This window comes from Panthera leo, chromosome E2 (genome assembly GCF_018350215.1).
Source record: "Panthera leo isolate Ple1 chromosome E2, P.leo_Ple1_pat1.1, whole genome shotgun sequence".
NCBI lineage: Eukaryota > Metazoa > Chordata > Mammalia > Carnivora > Felidae > Panthera > Panthera leo.
Window position 1 is genome coordinate 48,512,533 of NC_056693.1, and position 22,327 is coordinate 48,534,859.

A 22,327-nucleotide genomic window follows, 5' to 3' on the forward strand; every position below is an offset into this window, starting at 1 on the left:
AACCTGGGCCTACTGTAGGCAGGCTGGGGACTCAAAAGAGTCAGATGGGCCTTTCATCAATGGTGTCCTTGTGGCCAATGTGCATTTTTCTCTGGCCAGATAAAAGACGGTGAAAGTCACGTGGTATGGAAGAGGGGCTGATGGCTTGGGTGGCCTTCTCCTGTGAAGGCCTAGTCAGACCACATCTGAAAAATCCTGTTTGCATGTCTGCACACCCCATCCCTACCCTCAGGGTGGACTGTACTGAAAATGGGGCAGGGATGGGAGAACAGTTTTAATCGGGACTCTTGATCAGCTTACCTCAGGCTCTCTCAGTCTGCTTCCTTCAGAGTTCTGGCTGGAGTTCTGTGAATCTTGTTAGAGATGGTTTGATATGCCTTCCCAGGAGACTGGTATTGGCAGGGATCCTCAGTTACTTGGTACAGATGGTTTAATCCAACTCATCCAAGTCAAGATGGCACTATAAATTTATATCTAAACACATAGCAGTAATATACAAAAAGATAAAATTCTAAAAACATAGTCATACACTCCCCCTCCTTCCCCCCACACAAAACCACAAACATCCCTGTAATGAGAAATGGGGCAGGAACACAAAGAGGAGACCAGGGCTGAAGCTGTAGACCTGCTGGTCTTTGAGTCTGGAAGCAGGCAGGAGCAGCTGGAAATCTGGGGTAACAGAGCTATAAAGTTCTCCACATGAAGCATAGAATTAGAGTTTGTACACTGCTTGAACTCAGGGGCTGGAAAAGTAGGTAAAAAAAAGTTTCCAACCCTGCTCTGGGGCTACGACTTATAAAGATGCTTGCCTAGGGAGAAAGAACCTCACATCCTGGACCTAAGCTGAGTGAGTGCCATAAGAGTTGATCCTAGAGCCAGAGGACCTGGGGAGACAAAGGTGAAAACCTCTAGACAGGGAGGCAAAAGTAAAGTATAACAGATAAGATGAATTTATACACTAAAGTTTAGAAACATATGGGGCAACTAATGAGAAAAAAGGAACCAATACAAATAAAAAAAAATTTACCTCAGAAGAAATGAAAATAACAGAGTAATTAGAGAATGTCTTTAGAGGCGCCTGGGTGGCTCAGTGGGTTAAGTGTGGACTCTTTTTTAAAAAACATTTTTTTAAACATTTATTCATTTTTGGGAGACAGAGCGCAAGCAGAGGTGGGGCACAGAGAGAGGGAGATATAGAATCCAAAGCAGGCTCCAGGCTCTGAACTATCAGCACAGAGCCCAATGTGGGGCTCAAACCTTGAGATCATGACCTGAGCCAAAGTCGGATGCTTAACCGACTGAGCCATCCAGGCACCCCCAATTGCGAACTCTTGATTTCAGCTTAGGTCATGATCTCACAGTCTGTGAGATCGAGCGCTGCATTGGGCTCTGTGCTGACAGTGTGGAGCCTGTTTAGGATTCTCTCTCCCCACCCCTCTCTGTCCCTCCCCTGCTCACATTCTATCTCCCTCCCTCCCTTCCTCTCTCTCTCTCTCTCTCTCTCCAAATAAATAAATAAATAAACTTAAAAAAAAAGAGACCCTCAAAGAGATAAGGAAACGTTAAATCCATTAAAGAAAATAAAGGAAGCTACAAAAGGAAAAAGAAACAGGAAGATGTCAGTATGAAAGTACTAAAAATTCTAGCAGTGAAAAATAGTGTCATTTGAATTTGAAACAATAGATAGAACTCTAGCCTGGACACAGAATTCATGAATTGGAAGATAATATCGAGGACTCCATCTAGAACACAACGTAGATGTGGAGGACAGATTGACAGGCTTGGCATGTACCTAATAGGAATTCCAGATATGGGTCAAGAAAACGGCAAGGAATTAATATTTGAAGAGAAAATGGCTGAAAATTCCAGGACTGAAGAGACAGCATGAGTACCAAACAATAAATAGATATCTAGGCATAATATAGTGAAACAGCAGGCAAAAATAAAGAGAAAATGTTAAAAACTACCTGAGCAAACAAGAATTCAAAGGAATGACAATTAGGCTAATGTACACCACATCAACTTAGACACCAGAAGATGATAGAGGGGTATCTTAGGGAAGCTACAACTCTCCACCCCACTATCATTCAAGAACGAGGTAAAATTAAAGGTATTTCTGAACATGCTAAGGCAGTTTTATCACCTACAGGCCTTTGCTAAAAGATCTACTAAAGGTATACTTCATCAAGAAGAAAAGTAAACCTGGGAAAAGGAGCAGGTTGTTAGCACCATCATGGGGCACAGAAATTGACACATAATGTTGATAAATTTAACTATAGGACAGTATATCATGATGCTTTCTGCTACAAGTAAAAGAATAACCCACAGTGACTTAAACTCTAAAAAAATACTTAATTTGCTTATGATGAGAAATATGGAGATAGGAAATTCCAGGGTTGGGGCAGTAGTCCAGTATTGACATGAAGGACCCTAGATCATTCCATTTTTCTGCTCTGCCATCCTCAGGGTGAAAGATCTCTCTCCTCATGGTTTTGAGATGGCTGCTGCAGCTCCATGCATTGTGTCATTACCCTGTAGCATCCCAAGCAGGAAGGCAAGGAGATGCTAGCTAAGAGGAAGTTTTGAATGTGCCTCTTTGTTAGGAAAAAGAACCTTTCCAAGAAAGCCCCTGCAGACATCTCCTTATGTCTCATTGGCCCGGGCTGATCCATCCTTAGACCAATTCCAGATAAAAGGGAACAGACTTACTGTGCTTGGCCTTGACTAGGCTTGCCTCATCTCCTGGGACTGGCTCCTTTGTTGCCTGAACAAAATCAGGACTCTGTTGGCAAGAAAAAAGGGGAGTAGCTGCTGGTAGGCAACCAGCAGTGCCTGCCACAGATGACGAAACACACAAAAATCCAGTGTCTAATTTGTTTTTTAATTAAAAAAAAAAAAAAAAAGTTAAAATTGTTGACCACATTGTCAGGGAAGAATAAGGTATAATGAAGTAGGGAATTTCATTGTTAAAGCACACCAAGTTGTTGCCTTGTTCAAGGGGATAGCGTGGCTAAAAACTTGCAGACTTCATTTTTTAAAAAATGTATATATGCTAACAATTTAACCACTAAAAAAAGAGAAATATAATTTTTAAGACAGGAGGAAAAAGAATGGGGGTATCAGGGAGAACAAAGCATGCCAATCCAACAGAAGTCAGGAAAAGAAAAAAGAACTAAAGAAATCGTAAAGAGAAAACACAAAGTAAGGTAATAACAGAAGTCCAAATACATAAATATAATGGATTACATTCATGTTTCCAAAAAAAAAAAACAAACTCTATCATATTGGGTAAAAAGCAATAAGTGGAAAAAAAAAAAGCAATAAGTGGTCTGGAGCTTGGAGACGCCTATCAGTGAGACTCAGGGCCTTATCAGGAAAGGCTTTTAGCCTTTGTCACCAGGTGGTTCTGTTCTTTAAATGACTTTCTGTTCCTTGCCTCATCTTTTCCTCTCTTCCCAACTGTTTATGTCTGGCCTTGTCTGCTCAGCTCTTGAGATAATGTTGTTTTTCTAGACTTTTCTTTCTTCCCTAGTATGGATATGTATAGTGAATTCCTGGACCTTTCCCTGATGAAAACAAACCACGTTGGGACCCCATGAGTGTGGAGCAGAGCTGGGCCAGAGTGGAGCACATCGTGGTTCTCCCTCTGCCCCACCCACTCCCACACCTCAGAACCCAGCAGTCCTCCCCCAAGAGCCTGCCTCTTAAGGGGCAACATTGGTCCTCTCATAGTGAAGACTGGTGGTTTATTTTTTAGGACCTAATTTAAAGTTAGCGAGAGTGATGGCTGTGGATTTGAGGAAATTTGTTCGCTCATGAGCTCTGGTTTCCTGACTGCTAACTCTGAGCAGCAGCAGCAGCAGCAGCACCAGCAGCAGCAGCAGCACCAGCACCAGCAGAGCTGAGCCCGACTGGATGTCAAGTCAAGGAAGGGGGGCGCTCAAGAGACAGAGGCTGCCCGAGGGTATATAACTGGGGTGCAAGGAGGGCCTGAGTCACTAGGATAACTGTGATGGGCCTGTGCCAGAGGCTGGTGCTAGGATATTGCAATGAGATGGCTTCACTTAGCTGAACACGCGAAGGTGAAGCCACCAGTTCTCAGGCACTTCAAGGGCATGCCTCACTGGGTTTGAGACTATCAGGTCTCTTCCTCAAAACAATGACTGCCCCCGCCCCCCTTTGCCCCAGGCACCTTCTGCCAGGGTAGGCAGGGAGGCAGGGAGTTTGCTGGGTTGCTAGGTTGGCCGGGATCTGGGGCACGGGGAACCTTTCAATTGTTGTACCCCAGTTAGTGGGAAGAGCCTCTCTGGTAGCCAGTGGGTGCTTGTGGCAGGAGCACTGGCCTTGGAGCCATCAGGCCTGGTTGGCATTAAAACTCCGTCACTTACTGTCTGGATGACCTCGTTCAGTTAGTCTTGAGACTTCTGTGAATACTAAATGAGAGGCTATGCCCCCAAATGCTCAGAAACTCATATAGCATCATGCAGTGTGAGTAATCTGTGGTTTGATGCCTTCATATTAAGACTCTGGAACACGTCCTCAGGCTGTGTGACAGTGGGTGGAAAGAGGGTACTTTGTCAGCGTCTTGCTGGGTTTTTTTTCCTTCTCCCCATTCCTTCCAGATTCAAGCCCCCCCCCCCCTCCATCCTCCAAGCCTTATTTTGACATTTCTTTTCTCTGCCTGCCAAGAAGATTGTGTTCAGCTGCGCTGGTCTGAGGCTGTGCTATCCTGTGCTTCATTAGGTTAATTCGATGGCTTGTCTTCTGGGAACTGACCAGAGGAGAAGTTCTAAAACCACCCTAGCCTCCAAAAGCCAATCCTCTCTGTTCTCCTTTTGGAGCAGCCTTTGCTGCTCAATCCCATACACCTCCTTTTCCTCTCCTCTACCTGTAAACTAAAGGCCCCCTTTAGCTTGTATTGGTTGCTCAAGCGTGCATCCCTTGATTGATAGAAGGTGTAGGGGAGGGAGACCATCCATTCTTCAAGGCCCATGCTGCCCCTGATGTTCTGGATTCCGGTCACCAGTTCCTCAGTTCATTCTCAGCATCCTAAGCTCGGTCAGCCATTTAGGGGACATTTATTGTTCAGCAGTCTTACCAAATATGCTAATTTGTGACCGCAAACCAGGCAGCATTGCTCTGCCACCTACTAAATTTCTCATGTGACTTCCCTTCTCTCTTAGAAGCCTGTTTCACATCTGGTCTCTATAAATCTCCAACCCCAACAATGAAGAGACCCTCATTTTCCTACTGCCGAATCCCTCCCTGTGTCTGTGCCCTGACTCTGCTTTGCTTCCTGTTTCTTAGGCAGACCCTCTCCGTGTAGGTCCAGCTCCCACCCCTTCTTACTATCAAGGATTTGGCTTCTCCACTGTATTCTTTTTCCTGCAGCATTAACTTTTTCCTCTACCAGCATACAAATATTCTGCAGTATCTCTCAACTTAACCCCCATTCCACTTCATTCCATTCTTAATTTCTTTTTTTTTTTCTGGCAACACCTTTATTGAGTTATAATTCACATACCATACAGTTCACTCATTTTGAGGGTACAATTCAGTGGGTTTTAGTCTACTTACATGGTTATGCATCCATCACCACAAACAATTTTAGAACATTTCATCACCTAGAAGGCAACCCCATACCCATTAGCAGTCACTCCCCAACTCCCCCTAGGCAACTACTGCTTTATGGATTTGCCTATTCTGGAAATTTCATATCATGTGTATACACACATGCTCTCTCTCTCTCTCTCTCTGTCTGTCTTTAAAGAATGAAAATAGGGGTGTCTGACTTCAGCTCAGGTCATGTTCTCACAGTTGATGGTTTGAACCCCGCGCGGGTCAGGCTCTGTGCTGACAGCCCAGAGCCTGGAGCTTGCTTCTGATTCTGTGTCTCCCACTCTCTGGTCCTCCCCCGCTCATGCTCTGTATCACTCTCTCTCAAAAATAAATAAACGTTAAAAAAATTAAAAAAAAAAAAAAAAGAATGAAAATAGGAGCACCTGGATGGCTCAGTCAGTTAAGCATCCGACTCGTAATTTCAGCTCAGGTCATGATCTCATGGTTCATGAGATCGAGCCCCACATCAGGCTCTGCACTGAGCATGGAGGTTGATTGGGATTCTCTCTCTCCCTCTCTGTTCCTCCGCTGCTTGCTCACTCGTGTGCACTTTCTCTCTTGCTGTCTCTCTCAAAATAAATTTTAAAAAAAGAATGAAAATAAAAAAGACTGTTTCCACCACCTAAGTTAAGGAGTAATACATTACCCAATACTTCTGAAGCCTCTGTAAGCCCCTCCTTGATCTTACCTAGCTTCCTGTCCCTTCAGAGGAATTTCCCGAATTTTACATTATTTCTTTGATTTTCTCTATTGTTTTATCTTCTATACATAGAGAGAGGCATATGCTTAGCTTTGCATACTTTTGAACTTTTTATGAACTCCGACTACTGGCATTCATCCATGACTTACTTTTCTTGCTCAACATAGTCATTTTTTGGTCATATTCATCCCTATTGATGTCTGAAACTAGAGTTCAATCATTTTTTCTATATGACATGAATGTACCACAAATTACCCTTTTTATTCTGAGGGACATTTGGGTTGTTTGCATTTTTCGGTTATTACCAAGTGGTGTCTTCAACATCCTTGTATGTCTTTTGGTGCACATGTCCATATGTACCTGGTAGTAGAAATACTAGAGTTGATTACACACCTGCCAGGAGGCCTAAAATTTTAAAGATAGAAAATTTCAAGAACATGGAACAAATGGGACTCTCATATACCACTGGTGGAAATGTAAAATGCTACAGCCACTTTGAAACACTGTTTGATAATTTCTAGTAAAGTTTAGCATACACCTTCCCTATGACCCAGTAATTCCACTCCCAGGTATTTACCCAAGAGAAATAAGAGTAAGTGTCTACAAAAAGACGTATACAAGAAGTTCAGGGCAGCTGTATTCATAACAACCCAAAATTGGAAGCAACTCAGATTTCCAAACATGGAAAAGAACAGACTACAGATACGTACAGTATGGACGAACCTCCAGAACACTCCACTGAGCAAACGAAGCCAGACATACAAGAACACATAATAGGTGTTTCTATGAATTTCAAGAGCAATTAAATGTAACATATGGTGACAGAAATCAGAAAAGTGGTGGACTGCAGGATATTGATGGGAAAGGAGCACAAGGGAGCTTTCTGGGGTGATAGAAATTGCTCTCTGTTTTCTAATGGGTGGCTACACAGATGTGCACATAGGTAAAAATTCATCAAGCTTTACATTGAAAGACCACTGCATTTTATTGGATATGAATTAAACCCCAGTGGAAAAACTAGATTGTCCCAAGTGGGAGTGAGATTTGGAGGGGGGGGGGGGGAATGAAACAGTATATTTAACCTGTTGTCAGGCTTCACCTTAAGCTTTAAATCTGCTTAAAATGACAAGCAGGCTAAGTTCCCTGGATTTGTTATTCAGTGATTCTAAATATTTAGCCTTTCAATGAGAAAGCATTCATTCCCACCCATACCTCAGGAAGATTTATCTCTGAAGATACTCACACAAAGGAAGTCATAAAATAAATTAGCCCAGGACAACTGAGGAAAATTTCTACTCTTGCATTCTGTTCCCACACCATGTTTTTTTGTGAGAAAGATGGTTTTTAATTTCTCTTTTAAAAAACACAAAACACCACTGGGATATTCTTATGTCTGTCTTTATTAGGTAGTACCACATTATCTTCCAAAGCATTGTACCAACTTATTGTCCTAATAGTGATGTGTGAGTGTTCTTAATACTCCACATCCTCTGCCAATTCTTGGTACTGTTAGTTTTTTTTTTTAATTTCCCCACAAAAATCCTGGAAGACAGTGCAAGCAATAATGTCTGTGACATTGGCCATAGCAACATTTTTCTAGATATGTCTCCTGAGGCAAGAGAAATAAAAGCAAAAATAAATTATTGGGACTACATCAAAATAAAAAGCTGCCCAATGAAGGGAGCAATCAACAAAACTAAAAGGGTTAGTATCCAAAATACATAAAGAACTTATTATACAAATCAACACCCAAAAAACAGATAATCCAATTAAAAAATGGTCAGGGGCACCTAGGTGGCTCAGTTGGTTAAGCTTCCGACTTCAACTCAGGTCATGATCTCACAATTGGTGGGTTTGGGCCCTACATCAGGCTCTGTGCTGACAGCTCAGAGCCTGGAACCTGCTTCAGCTTCTGTGTCTCCCTATCTCAGCCCCTCCCCTGCATGTGCTCTGTCTCTCTCTGTCTCTCAAAAATAAGTAAACATTAAAAATTTTTTTTTTTAGTTGGCAGAATACATAACAGACATTTCTCCAAAGAACACATACAGATGGTCAGCAGACACATGAAAAGCTGCTCAACATCACTTATCATCAGGAAAGTACAAATCAAAACTACAATGAGATATCACCTCACACCTGTCAGAATGGCTAAAGTCAACAACACAAGAAACAAGTGTTGGCAAGGATGTGGAGAAAAAGGAACACTCATGTACTGTTGGTAGGAATGTAAACTGGTGCAGCCACTGTGGAAAACAGTATAGAGGTTCCTCAGAAAGTTAAAAATAGAACTGGGTTGCCTGAGTGGCTGAGCCAGTTAAAGGTTCCACTCTTGATCTCAGCTCAGGTCTTGAGGTCGGTCGTGAGTTCAAGTTCTACATTGGGCTCTGTGCTGCACAGGAAGCCTACTTAAAATAAATAAATAAATGAATAAATAAATAAATAAATACACATTCATATATACATATATACGTGTGTGTGTGTGTGTGTGTGTGTGTGTGTGTGTGTGTGTGTATGTATATCTAGTACTACCCTATGATCCAGCAATTGCACTACTGGGTATTTACCCAAAAAATACAAAAACACTGATTCAAAGGGATACATGCACCCCTTTGTTTATTGCAGCATTATTTACAATAGCCAAATTATGAAAGCAGCCCATGTCCATCAATAGATGAATGGATAAAAGTGAAATAATTCAGTGAGAGAAAGACAAATGCCATATGATCTCACTCATAAGTGGAATTTAAGAAACAAAACAAATGAGCAAATGGAAAAAAAAGAGAGAGACAAACCAAGAAACAGACTCTTAACTATAGAGAATAAACTGGTTACCAGAGGGGGGTGCTGAAATAGATTTTTTTTTAATTCCTCCAAGAGCCCATTTTAAAATGTAAATCAGCTCATGATTTACAAACCCTGCCATCAGATTCATAATAAATCCTAATCCCTTCAAAGCCCTCTGTGGTCACCCTCAGCCTTCCGTGCCTTCGTCTCTGACACCCTCACCACCCCCGCCTGCTTCATGGGCCTATTTGTTCTATGTTTATCAGGTCAGTCTTGCTTCCTCCTCATTCTCTTTGCATTCTTTGTTCTCTCTCCTGGCTCCCTGTAATTTCCCTTTGTATTTGCCACTAGACCAGAAGCTCTGTGAGGACAGGATGGGTGTGTCCTGTCCCGCATTGTCCCCATGCCCAGTACTAGCCCTTTAAGTATCTGCTGAATGAACAAACAAGTCCCCAGCAGCCAGGTGGGTCCGGAAGAATGGTCTACTTCCCTTTTGGGTACCAGAGCACGTGCCTTCCCTCCAACTTTGTTCTCTTGGTGTGTGTGTGCCTGGGCTTCACGGGAAAGATCAGAGCAGCTGTGAGGGAAGAAATCAGAATTAGGCAATGAGCACCTGAAGGGCACGCGGAGTCCACTGGAGGAAACAAGATGCATGAAAGTACTTCTCAAGGGTCAGCACTGGGTGACTTCTGGGGTTTGGGGTGCATGTTGAGGGGCCTCTGATGTTTCTTAGTTCCAGGTAGCAACAATTCCTCCCTGTGTCTCTGCCCTCGACACATGTTGAGCTGCTCAAGCTCCCAGGAACAGCCTGGACATGGGGTTTGCAAAGCAAGGGCTTTTGCTGGTTACCCCACTTCTCTGCCTTTCCCCAACACATTGATGAAACCAGGACTTTTCTTCTCCCCCACAAGGTAGCTGGTTACCTCAGATGCCCCCTTTGTTGAGCTGGAATCCCAAGGAGTTACTTCTCCAATAGGGGAGACATTTCCTTTGGAGCCTCCTGTGCCAACTTCTGCCCAGCCCCGACCTTCAATGGCCACCATGGGCTGCCCACCAGAAACCAGGTCTCCCTGGAGAGGCTTCTTGGAAAGTCACCGCCTCCCTTAGCCACTTGCTTTGTGGTTGGCTCTCGCTGGGTCACAGGATGTTAGGAGTAGGACCCTGTAAAACCAAGTGCTTTTCTTCAGATGTTGGGCATAGAAAGGGGCAAAGAGGGAATTGAAAGAGACAATGACCTGGCTTCCTATTTACAGACAATCAGCCAAAGGCTATGCCTGGAATCTCGCCTTCCAAACAGGTGCAGTAAAAAAACATCAGAAGCAAAGCACCTTGGAACCCGTGCTGTTGGGCCCCCTGGTAATCAGAGCCAGTCACCCTGGGTGAGACATGTTGGGGAAGCTTTGCTTTAGGCCCTAGAAACCACCTCTGTGTCTGCTTGTCACTCGTCCCGGAACCCCTTGGTAGTTGGAAGAAGTCACAGGCCTCTTTCTGTGCCCTGGCCGGTCACAGGCTTTGGAATCAGATAGACCTGGACACAGATATCACCTCCACTCACAAGAGTGTGACCTTAGGCAAATTCCTTTACTTCTGTGATCACTGTTTCCTCACCCAGAACGGTGTCTTCCTTATTGGAATGTGCTAGTTCCATTCCCCGATGGCTTTGTGGTTTGGCTCGGCTCCAGAAATTTGAGCTGCCATGAGTGGAGAGGGCAGCTAAGGTCCTTGAACACAGTCTGAGAGGCCTTCTCTGAAGCTGCTGGCAGCAGCCAGAGGACCCTGGAAGGGCTGGCTGGAGCTGGAGCTTTCAGCAAAGGGCTGTGGTGCCCAGGGGCCAGGTCAGAACTGGGGCTAACTGGATTTGGAGAAGAGCTGGTGGGGACAGGCAGGCAGCCAGATTTAAGTGATCCCTATGGCATGGAGCCAGGGCCCAGGGCCTCCACTCTCAAACTTGTCCCTGACTTTTGCCTAGCCTCCCTTGCACATGGCATGGATCCAAATTCCTTTCCTTAGGGCCCCTCCCTAAACTGCTAGCCTCTTCTTCCTGCTATTGCCCACCAGGGCAGCCTAAGGCCTCAGATTGCCCATGTCCCCAGGGACCCTGGCATTCACTTCATCCAAACATACAGATGAAGGTAACTGTCTAGATGACTGTGTGGTTGGGGCTCTGAGCCCAACACCCCTGCATCCTGACACCAGAGCTGGAAGGATTGTTAATAGTTCACTGAGCTAACCCAGGAATGCTTCATCTAGAGCCCACACCGGGGAGAGGAGAGGGCAAATCCCAGGGCAGAGGCCCAGCCCTCCCCCATGGACCCCTCTCTTGCCCAGAAGGGTTTCTCACAACTCCTCAGACGGTAGAGAGCACCAGGGTGGGGAGCCATACCTGCAGGCAAGTCTCCTGTGATCTTTTCTCTGGGCCATTTTCTCTTCAGTTTCACCTGGAATTAACCTCACACAGCTGGACTAGGAACTTTCTGAACCTGGTTCTTCCAGTGACTCGCCATGGACTCCAGGGAAATCACTTTATGTCCTTGTTTACTTTCTGGCTAATAAGTGAGGAGAGTAGGCTAATCTCTTCCTCTGCAGCCCTGGAGAGCTATCTGTGGGTGGTGAGAGGAGAGAGCCCTTTCTTTTGTTCACCCTTTGGTTAAGTGGGCGTCTCCTCTCCTGCTAACTTGTCCCCTCTGGGACTTGAGGGTGGGGCCGGGAAAGAGAGAGAGAGAGAGTGAGTGTGTGTGTGTGCATGCACGCGTGCGTGTGCGAGTGCAATTTATCTGCACATTACTTTTCCTCTCTGCAATTTCAGGGTCATGCTGCGGCAGCTTGGCGCCTGACGAGAGCGAGGGGGAACCTGCCAGGGGATTACTGCTAGCGAGAGCTAACAGCAGGACAGCAGGCCTCAGGGGAGTGGGGATGGGCAGAGCAGCCTGTGAGGCTGGGCCAGCAGCACCAAGGAGGCCTGGGCCCTGGCAGGGAGTTCGGCACACGCTCAGCTGACCCAGACGGCATTCACAGCAGATCCCCACTGAGCAGCAGCTGTCCCCAGGCCCTGGAGGACCTCTCAGCAGGAGCAGGAGCTCCGTGAGCCCCTCTTCGACCACAGTTGGGGCTGTGACCATTGGGAGAAGGGAGCAGCGCCTTGAATGGGAAGCGGAAGGGCAGAACCTAATGCAAGGAGGATTTTGGTCTCTGCAGGAGAGTTTTCTGACACCCACAGAGCTTCCTGGGTTTCTTCTCTCAAGACTGGGGCATCGTTCCCTCCCCTGGTGAAGGGTTTGGCCCAGGAGGGCCAGTTGAGGCGGGGACAACTCTTGGATGGAATCCAGACCACTTGAAGCTCATGTGCTCTCTGCTGTGATTGAGGTTCAAAGGCTTCCCCACTGCAGGGGACGAGGGGCCGCCTCCGTGTCTGCTCATGAACCACAAGGACTCCGAATGCTCCAGACTGGACCGTTTCGAGCCACCAAAGAGGGGGGCCCCCGGAGCTGGCAGCCAGCAACCCCAAGGGACTAGAGGGCTGGGATGGACTGACCTGCCCCTCACCAGGGCAGTGGGAGAATCAGAGCCTCTGTGGCCCAGCTAGTGACAGAGAGACCTGATGAAGCCATAAGCAGGGGCCCGAGTGGCCCAGGGACAGGGGAGCCACTCCTGCCTACGTGCTTTCTCCTTGCCTAGAGGGAGGGTGTGGTGAGGGACCCCTGCCTCTGTCCCCTCCTCAGCACGTGCCCCTATGCCCTTTGCACGTGGTGCCAGAAGAGGCAGGCTACGCTGTGGCTGGCCCATCAGTGGGCTGGGAAAGGAGTGGCCACGGTGACACCCCACTGCCCACCAGGTTGGTGGTCTGGCCCCCCAGGGCGCCAAACCATGAAGTGCTCCCTGCGGGTGTGGTTCCTCTCTGTGGCCTTCCTGCTGGTGTTCATCATGTCACTGCTCTTCACCTACTCCCACCACAGCATGGCCACCTTGCCCTACCTGGACTCGGGGACCCTGGGTGGGACCCACCGGGTGAAGCTGGTGCCTGGCTATGCTGGCCTGCAGCGCCTCAGCAAGGAGGGGCTCCCCGGCAAGAGCTGTGCCTGCCGCCGCTGCATGGGTGACACTGGAGCCTCTGACTGGTTCGATAGCCACTTCAACAGCAACATTTCCCCTGTGTGGACCCGAGAGAATATGGATCTGTCTCCAGATGTCCAGAGGTGGTGGATGGTGAGAGCTACAGCCCCTCCTGCCTCCCCTTTGCTGCCCCCTCGGTCCCCCGGTTTGGGAGTCACTCTTCAAGCCCCTCTTGGATTTGGGCATTCTGCCTTCTGGCCCCCAGAGCCTTGACAAAGTATTCGGTCCATTTGACCAGAGCCATCTGGTAGGGTCACAGATTCTGAAAGGCAGAGTGAGCTTTGGCCTGGAAGGAGAGAGAACCACTTTTTAGTGCCTGTAGGGGCTGAGCAGACACCAGAAATGCCTACTAGGCCAGGGAGGTAACACAGGAGATACAGGCCCCAAGGAGGAAGATGCTGAGAGGTAAGCACCATGGCGGGGAGAATGTCTGCCCTTTATAAAGGAGGCAGCCCCTCTCAGCTGTAGCAAACTTGTGCTGTGCAGGGATGTGACCCATCACTGCTGGATCTTCTGACCCCTTAAGAGAACTTGGAAGTCCACAGTTTTTTGCTAAATATCCTAATTTGTAAATGTTGGCTCACAAGAATTTTAAACACCGTGAGGGCCACTCACTTAGTTTTCTACAATTGCTGGAAGAGGCTTTCTTCTGGGCCAGGATAAGAAAACATTGTGAGTTTCTTTGGGAGATAAGGGAGGTGAGGGGCAGGGGATGAGAGGACAGGTATGCCCGAGGCTCCCTGCTTTTCTGGATCCTGTCACCTTTCTGCTCCTTTTAACTCCCTTTACCTCATCCTTGTCATCTCTGGAATGTCACTCCCTAGGCTCTTCCTGGGCCATCTGATTGCCATACTGTGTCAGGTGGAGCAGTGTCAGTGCTTAGCCCAAGGGCCCTCAGGCCACCTTCATTCCCCGCTGGGGGACTGGGGAGTCAGCTCCTGGTTTCCCCAGCTGGAAAATGGGGAAGATGACGACTCCCCACTCTTTCTCACATTCAGGGAGACAGTGAGGAGGAGCTCCTGTGATCAGGCTTATCAGAACAACTCACAGATCCTGCTTCCTGGCTCAGACTGTCCAAGTCCCTAAGAATGGGGAGGTCTACAGAGCAAGGATCACCAGGAGCCCCAGGGGCCATTCCTGTGGCAGCCTGGAGCGCTCGAAGGGTTCCGCCTGTTAATCATAGTCACAGCCCTCATTTTGTGAGGAAAATCAAGGTTCAGATAGTGCATAGAGCTTGTCTGAGGTGGTGGCCACCTAGGACCAGAGCAGGATCCTGGGCAGAAGTAGACCCATGGGTAGGCCAGGTTTCCTTCCCTTAGGGATGGAACTTGGGGCTGTTTAAGCACCAAGCATGTTCTTCAGCCAAGACACAGAAGCCATTTCCTTCGGGCTCCCCAAAGTCACTCCCTTTTGCTGTGAACTTAGAAATTCTTATCTCAAGCTTAGCTTCCTGTCCACACTCAGTTCGTATTCTTGTTCTCAAGAGCCTTTCCTGTGCTCCTGTGCTAAGAGAAGAGGCAGAGAAGCAGGCCTACTCCATTCCCTTCATTTATTCTGTCCCCTGAGCAGCTCCTGCTCAGCCACACTCCCCATATTATGGTTCAGACCACAGAGCGTTTTAAAGCCCTAGTTTCTACCCTACTGATTTGTGGTCTGTGACCCAAGTCCAGTCTGCTCAATATTTTCTTTTAGTTTATTTTTATTTATTTTTGAGAGAGAGAGAGAGAGAGAGCAAGCTGGGGAGGGGCAGAGAGAGAGGGAGACAGAATCACAAGCATGCTCCGCGCTGTCAGTGCAGAGCCCGATGCAGGGCTCAAACTCACAAACCGTGAGATCATCATCTGAGCCAAAATCAAGAGTTGGATGCTTAATCGACTGAGCCACTCAGGTGCCCCTGCTCAATATTTCTAAAATATTTGCATTAGTGGGACGCCTGGGTGGCTCACTTGGTTTAGTGCCCGATTCCAGCTTAGGTCATGATCTCACAGCTCGTGAGTTCGAGCCCTGTGTCAGGCTCTGTACTGACAGCTCGGAGCCTGGAGCCTGCTTCGCATTCTGTGTCTTCCTCTCTCTCTACCACTCCCCTGCTTGGACTCTGTGTGTGTGTGTTTCTCTCTCTCTCTCTCAAAAAATAATAAACATTAAAAAAAAAAAAACTTTAAAATATTTGCATTAGTTAACATTTAGGAATTGGGATATTTCACGTGAAATCCATATTTTCAGCTTCTCTTGAAAAACTGGAAAATTTGGTGCTTTTGAGCTCACGATCCAACACACCAGCAGTCAGCTCACTCCTTTTTGATGGGGCCTCCTGTTTGCCATAGGCCCCATCTGCCACTTTACTCCTGCGCAGTTACTTGCCTGGCGTGTTGGCATTTGAGGGCTGTCCCAGCTTCATTTCATGGTCTTCTACGGTTACTGGTGGTTGGAAGCACAGGGAACCAGTTTCATTCCAGCCATTCTGACTTTGAAAGAATTCCTGTACCTCTCTGCCTGCTCTTCTCCTCTCCCCTAGGGCTCAGGGGATGACTCCAGTTTATCCCTGTGGATATTGCGTCAAGATGGAGCTTTCCTAACCCTGAGTCCTCAGGCTCAGTCCCAGAGGCGCCCTCTGTAGGCGGGTTGGGAATGAGCCCTTGAAGCTCAGCAGGGTTTTCCACATTAACTGCTCCTCAAAATGACTCTTCCTGTGACTCATAGCTTCCCTGAGAGGACAGCATAGCAGGGGCCTCTGCAGCCATGACGAGCCCAGGAAGTTTCTCTGCTCTGCGGTACCCCTTGACCCCCGAGTCCCCTCCAGTGCTTTAGAGCCTGCGCCTGATGAGAAGGGCACTAGCCTCAGAAAGGAACTTTACTGTGTGGGAATGGGGGCATGTCCTCACTGTCGAGAGAGAATTCCCTTTCCCTGACTGAGATTAGAGGGTGAAGACAGAGAGGCGAGACAGGCAGGAATCCCTCCCTGCTCACCCGCCCCTCTCCTTCCTTCTTCCCTCCTGTCCACAGATGCTGCAGCCCCAGTTCAAGTCACACAATACCAACGAGGTACTGGAGAAGCTGTTCCAGATAGTGCCAGGCGAGAACCCCTACCGCTTCCGGGACCCCCACCAGTGCCGGCGCTGTGCCGTGGTGGGCAACTCAGGCAACCTGCGGGGCTCTGGCTACGGTCCGGATGTGGATGGGCACAACTTCATCATGAGGTGAGCCCCAGGGAGCCCAAGGGTGGGCCCAGGACAGGCCTCCAGAAGGAGGCACTGGCCTCCATAGACTTGTCTGACAGTGTAGGAGTTGCCTGCTGCTGTGAGCCTCCCATACCAGAACCTTCTATAAAGGCTTGAGTGTCTCACTCTTATTTGTTGGGTAGATGGGGAGGCAGAATTCCCATTCTGTACTTTGCTTGAGGCCTGCAGTCAGTTTCGAGTCCTGAACTCCTCCGAAAAGAACCAAGAGTAGACCACTGGTTGTTTTCTGGTGAGAACTCCCACCTGCCTGGTCCCCTCAGTGCTGAGCCAGGAGTGAGGCCCCACACTAATGTCTTGATTAATAGCCACAGATGGTTCCTCCTGGCAGTCTCACAGAAGATGGAGGTCCTGGGCAGGAAGAAGAACTGCTCAGTGCTTGCTCTGGGCTGCTGTCCCTCACCTTTATTTGATAAGGTTTAGATTATGTGGGGCAGATTCATTCACCAGACATCTCTGCCCAGCCTTAAGGAAAGGAGAGGGGTTGGAAAGACATTCGTTTCAGACAAAGACACAGAGCTATGAGCCTGGAGGTGAACAGGGACTACGTATGGGAGACTTAAAACTCCAACATGGACTGCTCATTCTGTTCCTGACTTTCATCCTGTTTTCTGACTTTCTCCTTAGACTTGGGGATGGGAAATGCCATGCTGGGGATCCTTCCATCCCACTCCTTGGTGGAAAAAGAGACTTGAGAGTAAATATACTGAAAATGCCGAGTTTTCACTAAGCATCTCTTATGATGAACATTGCAGAAAGACCAGGTTTCCCAGGAGGCGAAGGAAGGGCTTTGTCTTAGAAACTGTTGCTGTTTCCATGGCAACACCCAGGCAGCAGTATGTCTCTGAGGCTTTCACCATTCCTTGCAAAACCTTTCTCATGTTGAGAAGGGGGGGGGGGGGCGGTGGGGAGAGGAGGTCTGCTAGGCCCCATCCAGGAACCCAGAACCACCTGAGATTCTCTCTATCCTCCAACTGCTGGCACTCAGAATATAAGGGAGGCAAGCTGGTTGCTGGAGAAGGGGCTCTCTCTACCCTGAGACAGTGGCCGAGAGTGGGGAAGGAGGCATCCATCACTTCAGTGCAGCCCTGGGACTCTCGGGAAGCCCAGGGAAATGGTCTTGAGTGCCTGAATCTCCTGCCTCTGCTGCCCTGCCCCCTGTGCTAAGTGGATGCTTTCATTATCCATGTCAGTAGCGGTTGGGAACCTCCAGGGTAGAAGCAGAGAAAAAGGCTTGGCCGCTATGACACCTTAGTGGTACCTGGTCAGGCCAGGCTACAGAAAGGAATTCACAGATGTTCACTCACAGAGACCAGGTTAGGAGATGTGCGTTTTGGAATGGACCCCAGAATTGCTTTGTGTAAGGGGTGACCCAGATTGAATTGGCTTTTTGCTGATGTGTACAGTCTGATGGTAGTGGAGGTGACTCTTTCCTTATAGGCATGTCTTGGTTTGGAACCACTGGGGACGCCTCCCTGGTCCCTGGAGGCAAGACCAACATAAGACCCCACCAAGCTGAGTTACAGTGAGATGATGGCTATACCCATATTTCCCTATCCCACCCCCCGGCTGCCTCCTCCTCCTATATGTCTTCTGAGCCCTGCTGAAAACTTCAAATGGAGTTGAGCTGGTCCTGCCTTAGCCAGCCAGCAGACCTAGAATAAGCACCTGGCAGTCGTAGGCTCACTTTAATACACGAGTGAATGGAAGAGACTAGGTGACCAGATACCAAACTCTAAGCATGAATGCACATCCACCATTCCCCTGCCTCTGCCCTCAGGTGCAGAGGCAACCAGAAACAGATAGAAGTCTAGAATGCTTTTCCCCTGAATCATGGAGATGTAGTTCAACCTGTGTCCTGTCTGGCCGCTTTCCAGGGCTTGGCTTCTCCAGAATGAATCAGAACCTCAAAGCAAAATCCTGCCCTCAAAATCATGCCATGTTCCTTCCTTTACCTTGGAGGCTCTGAAACATCTTTTTTAGAACTCTTACTCCATTCGTTCTCAGATTTTAGAAAGTTGGTGCCTGCCCAGCAAGTGAGAGGGACCTGAGGGAGGTGGAGGCAATGATACCGCCTGCCAGGTCTAAGAAGGGACTTCCTCAAGACTGTGGCTACAGATGATGGGGGTGGGGAGGAGTGGGGTTGTCTTCAGAGGCCAACCTGGGACACTTGTAGCCCTTTGATCTGTGGGACCAGTTTGGCCTCTCCATGTCAAGTGAGAGGAGGTTATTTCTTAGGTACGCCAGAGTGAACCTTGACCCCAGCTCCTGTCCAGTCCAGGCCCCAGCCAACTTGAGCGTCACCAACCCACGTTGTCCACTTCCTGATACCCCATTACATATCCCAGGCAGCTGAGAAACACCATCACAATTGATCTGTTCCTCACAGACCCCAGGGCTGATGTGACAGAAGGCAGATCCGGGTGTGGCTCTGGTGACCATAGGACACCAGTGCTGTGTGTAGAGCTCTAGTAGCCCCAGAAAACTGTCATTAATAAATGGGAAAGTATACTTTTAGGCTCTTCTAAGAGGTAATATCTCTGAATCCTAAAGACCAGGAAAACAGAGGGGTGCCCAGACAGGAGGCAGAGGGGCAGTTAACCTAAAGAAATGGAGGCTAGAGCACAGTCGGTCCTACGGAAAAGATTCTAGGCTTCTGCTTGAGCCAGACTAGAACTGAAGTGGCCAAGAACAAAGACTCACTCTCTAGTTCTAAATCAGGCCGTTCTCAGGCTTTATGGCTTTCCAACTCCAAACATCCTCCCAATTCCTCAAGGGAAGGGAACGAGAGAGCTACAGCAATATGACCGGCAGCAGTGGGGCCTCCTGGATGTGCTCCTACTGTATCGTGTCATCAGGGGGAGGTGGGCAGGAGGAAGGCATTGTGGGAGCCCCAGTGACACAGGAGGTCTTTACCCAGCCCAGCTGAGTGGTGCCAGCCACTTTAAGTACAGGTAACCTTCATCCTGGTTTTACAGAATAGGCATAAAAAGCTGGGAAAGCACATGGAGACTTTGCTCCCTCTCTCCCAGGTCCCTTTATCCCCATTGGAGGGCAAGGTTATGGTCATCTATCTAGGCAGTCATGATTCTGCAAAGTGGTCCACACAAGACAGGAATGTTCTCATAGATGGTCATAGCAGAAAAGACCGACAGGTTTGTGTTTACAGCTGGATCACCTGTTTTGAAGATGTTCACCAAAAGAGGGAGCTTTGATTTTATTGATCCTATGTTTTGCACAAGTTGAAAGGAAGTAGAAGCCTCCTGGGCTTGTTATACCTAGGAGGACGGTGAGCCCACTCTGGGTTTCCGACTTCTTCCATGGCAGCATGGGAGAGACACATCCACACTGCGCATCACCAGCAGACAGCCAAGGTGGGCTCTGTCAGAACTTGGAGCATCCCTCCTGGCCTTGGAACAGAAAGGCAGATAAGAAGCTGACGTACAGGGACAGAGGGGCTGGTGCTGGTGGAATAGAGGCTGCCATGCAGCTCAGGGGCTGAGGGAATGCTTCAGCTTCTTATCTTGCTTCCACCGTCTTCTAGGAAAGAGGACACAACAGCCAGGTAAGGTTGAAGCTGTAGAAGGCTGTTCTCTTCTTTAATAAAAAAAAATTGTAAGAGTAATAAATATGTTGTTATTGGGGGAAAAACACAGAAATATATATACTAGAGGGTGCCTGGGTGACTCATTCGGTTAAGCGTCCCACTTCAGCTCAGGTTATGATCTCACAGTTCATGAGTTTGAGCCCCACGTCGGGCTCTGTGCTGATAGCTCAGAGCCTGGGGCCTGCTTCAGATTCTGTGTCTCCCTCTCTCTCTCCCCTTACCTTGCTCTCTATCTCTGTCTCTGTCTTTCAAAAATAAATAAACATTAAAACATTTTTAAAAGAAAGAAATATATATACTAAAAGATGAATTACGCTTCCCCATCCCATTTCCCAAGAGTAACCTTTGTTACCAATTGTAATACTCTTCCAGATTTTTTTATTCATATATAAAAAAGTATGTTTTTTCTTTCTTCCTTCTTCCTTTTGCTCCCTGTGTCTCCTTTTCTTTTTTTACAAAAAAATGGTATCACACTATCTAGTTTCAAGTTTTCCTTTTGTCTTAATTCCCTCCTGCAGCACATAGTAGTATTCAAAAGGTAATGGGATAGACACCTCACATTACTTGTTTTTTTCACTGAGTACCTCTTGGACTTATTTCTTACCAGCACGTGTAAATCTATTTCACTCATTCTCATGGCTACATGGTGTTCTATTATATGAGTGTCCCAAAATGTATTAACCAGTTCTCTTTTTTAATGTGTATTTATTTTTGAGAGAGAGACAGACAGAGCATGGGCAGGGGAGAGGCTGAGAGAGGGAAACACAGAATCCGAAGCAGGCTCCAGGCTCTGAGCTGTCAGCACAGAGCCCAACGCAGGGCTTGAACTCACGAGCCGTGAGATCATGACCTGAGCCAAAGTTGGACGCTTAACCAACCAAGCCACCCAGGAGGCCCAACCAGTTCTTAATTGTTAAATTGATTCTCCTTTTCACTACTGTAAATAATAATGCAGTGAATATCTTTGTGCGCATGTCTTTGCAGACTTATGAAACCATTTTTATAGGATAGATACTTAGAAATGGAATTGCCACGGGGCGCCTGGGTGGCTCAGTTGGTTGAGCATCTGACTTTGGCTCAGGTCAGGATCTCATGGCTTGTGAGTTTGAGCCCCACATCGGGCTCTGTGCTGACAGCTCAAAGCCTGGAGCCTGCTTCAGAGTCTGTCTCTGTCTCTGTCTCTGCCCATCCCCTGCTCATGTACTGTCTCTCTCTCCCTCCCTCTCCTCTCTCTCTCAAATATAAACGCATATTTAAAAAAATAATTAAAAAAAGAAATGGAATTGCTGCATCAAAGCGTACACCCCTTTATATTTTTGATGGCTAGAACCAAATTGTCCTGAAAAATCTTGTACAGGGGCACCTGGGTGGCTCAGTTGGTTAAACATCTAACTCTGGTTTGGGCCTGGGTCATGATCTCACAGTTCGTGGAAGCCACGCATGGGGCTGTGTGCTGACATCGCAGAGTTTGCTTGAGATTTCTTTCTCTCTCTCTCTCTCTCTCTCTCTCTCTCTCTCTCTGCCCCTCCCCTGCTCTCTTTCTCTCTTGCTCTCTGTCTTTCAAAATAAATAAATAAACTTTAATGGGGCACCTGGGTGGCTCAGTCGGTTAAGCAGCCTACTTCAGCTTAGGTCATGATATCACGGTTCTGAGTTTGAGCCCCGCATCGGGCCCTTTGCTGACAGCTCAGAGCCTGGCCTGCTTCAGAGTCTGTTTCTATCTCTCTCTGCCCCTCCCCTGCTCACGCTCTGTCTCTCTCTCTCTCTAAAAAATAAAATAAAAACATTTAAAAATAAAGAAAGATGTATGGAAACTAATTTGACAATAAATTTCATATAATAAATAAATAAATAAATAAATAAATAAATAAATAAATAAATATAAAGAAAGAAATAAACTTTAAAAAAAGATAAAAATCTTGTACCACTTTCTTTGGCGGTTTATTCTCATGTCACCCTCTTGTCCTTACAGGATGAATCAGGCGCCAACCGTGGGCTTTGAGCAGGATGTTGGCAGCCGAACCACTCATCATTTCATGTACCCCGAGAGTGCCAAGAACCTGCCCGCCAATGTCAGCTTTGTGTTGGTGCCCTTCAAAGCCCTGGACCTCCTCTGGATTGCCAGCGCTTTGTCCACGGGGCAGATCCGATTGTAAGTCGCTCTGTTGACTGGGAGTGGAATGCGGGTGACAGAGCATTTTGAGAGGAGTCTTCCCAAGGATTGGCTCTTAGAATTCTTTTAACTGAATATTTTGACCGAGAGGGGCTGGT

At 47.5% G+C, this 22,327-nt stretch overlaps 1 protein-coding gene across 2 annotated transcripts in view; it reads left to right on the forward strand.

Moving 5' to 3' along the window:
* ST3GAL2 (ST3 beta-galactoside alpha-2,3-sialyltransferase 2) overlaps positions 1-22,327 on the forward strand; it is a 46,396-nt gene that overhangs the window by 19,908 nt on the left and 4,161 nt on the right. For both annotated transcript variants that reach the window (XM_042918646.1, XM_042918647.1), the window contains exons 2-4: positions 11,910-13,306; positions 16,217-16,410; positions 22,029-22,208. In XM_042918646.1, coding sequence (XP_042774580.1) covers positions 12,968-13,306; positions 16,217-16,410; positions 22,029-22,208 — 713 coding nt within the window. In that variant the 5' untranslated portion in view covers positions 11,910-12,967. The remainder of the gene's footprint in view (positions 1-11,909; positions 13,307-16,216; positions 16,411-22,028; positions 22,209-22,327) is intronic.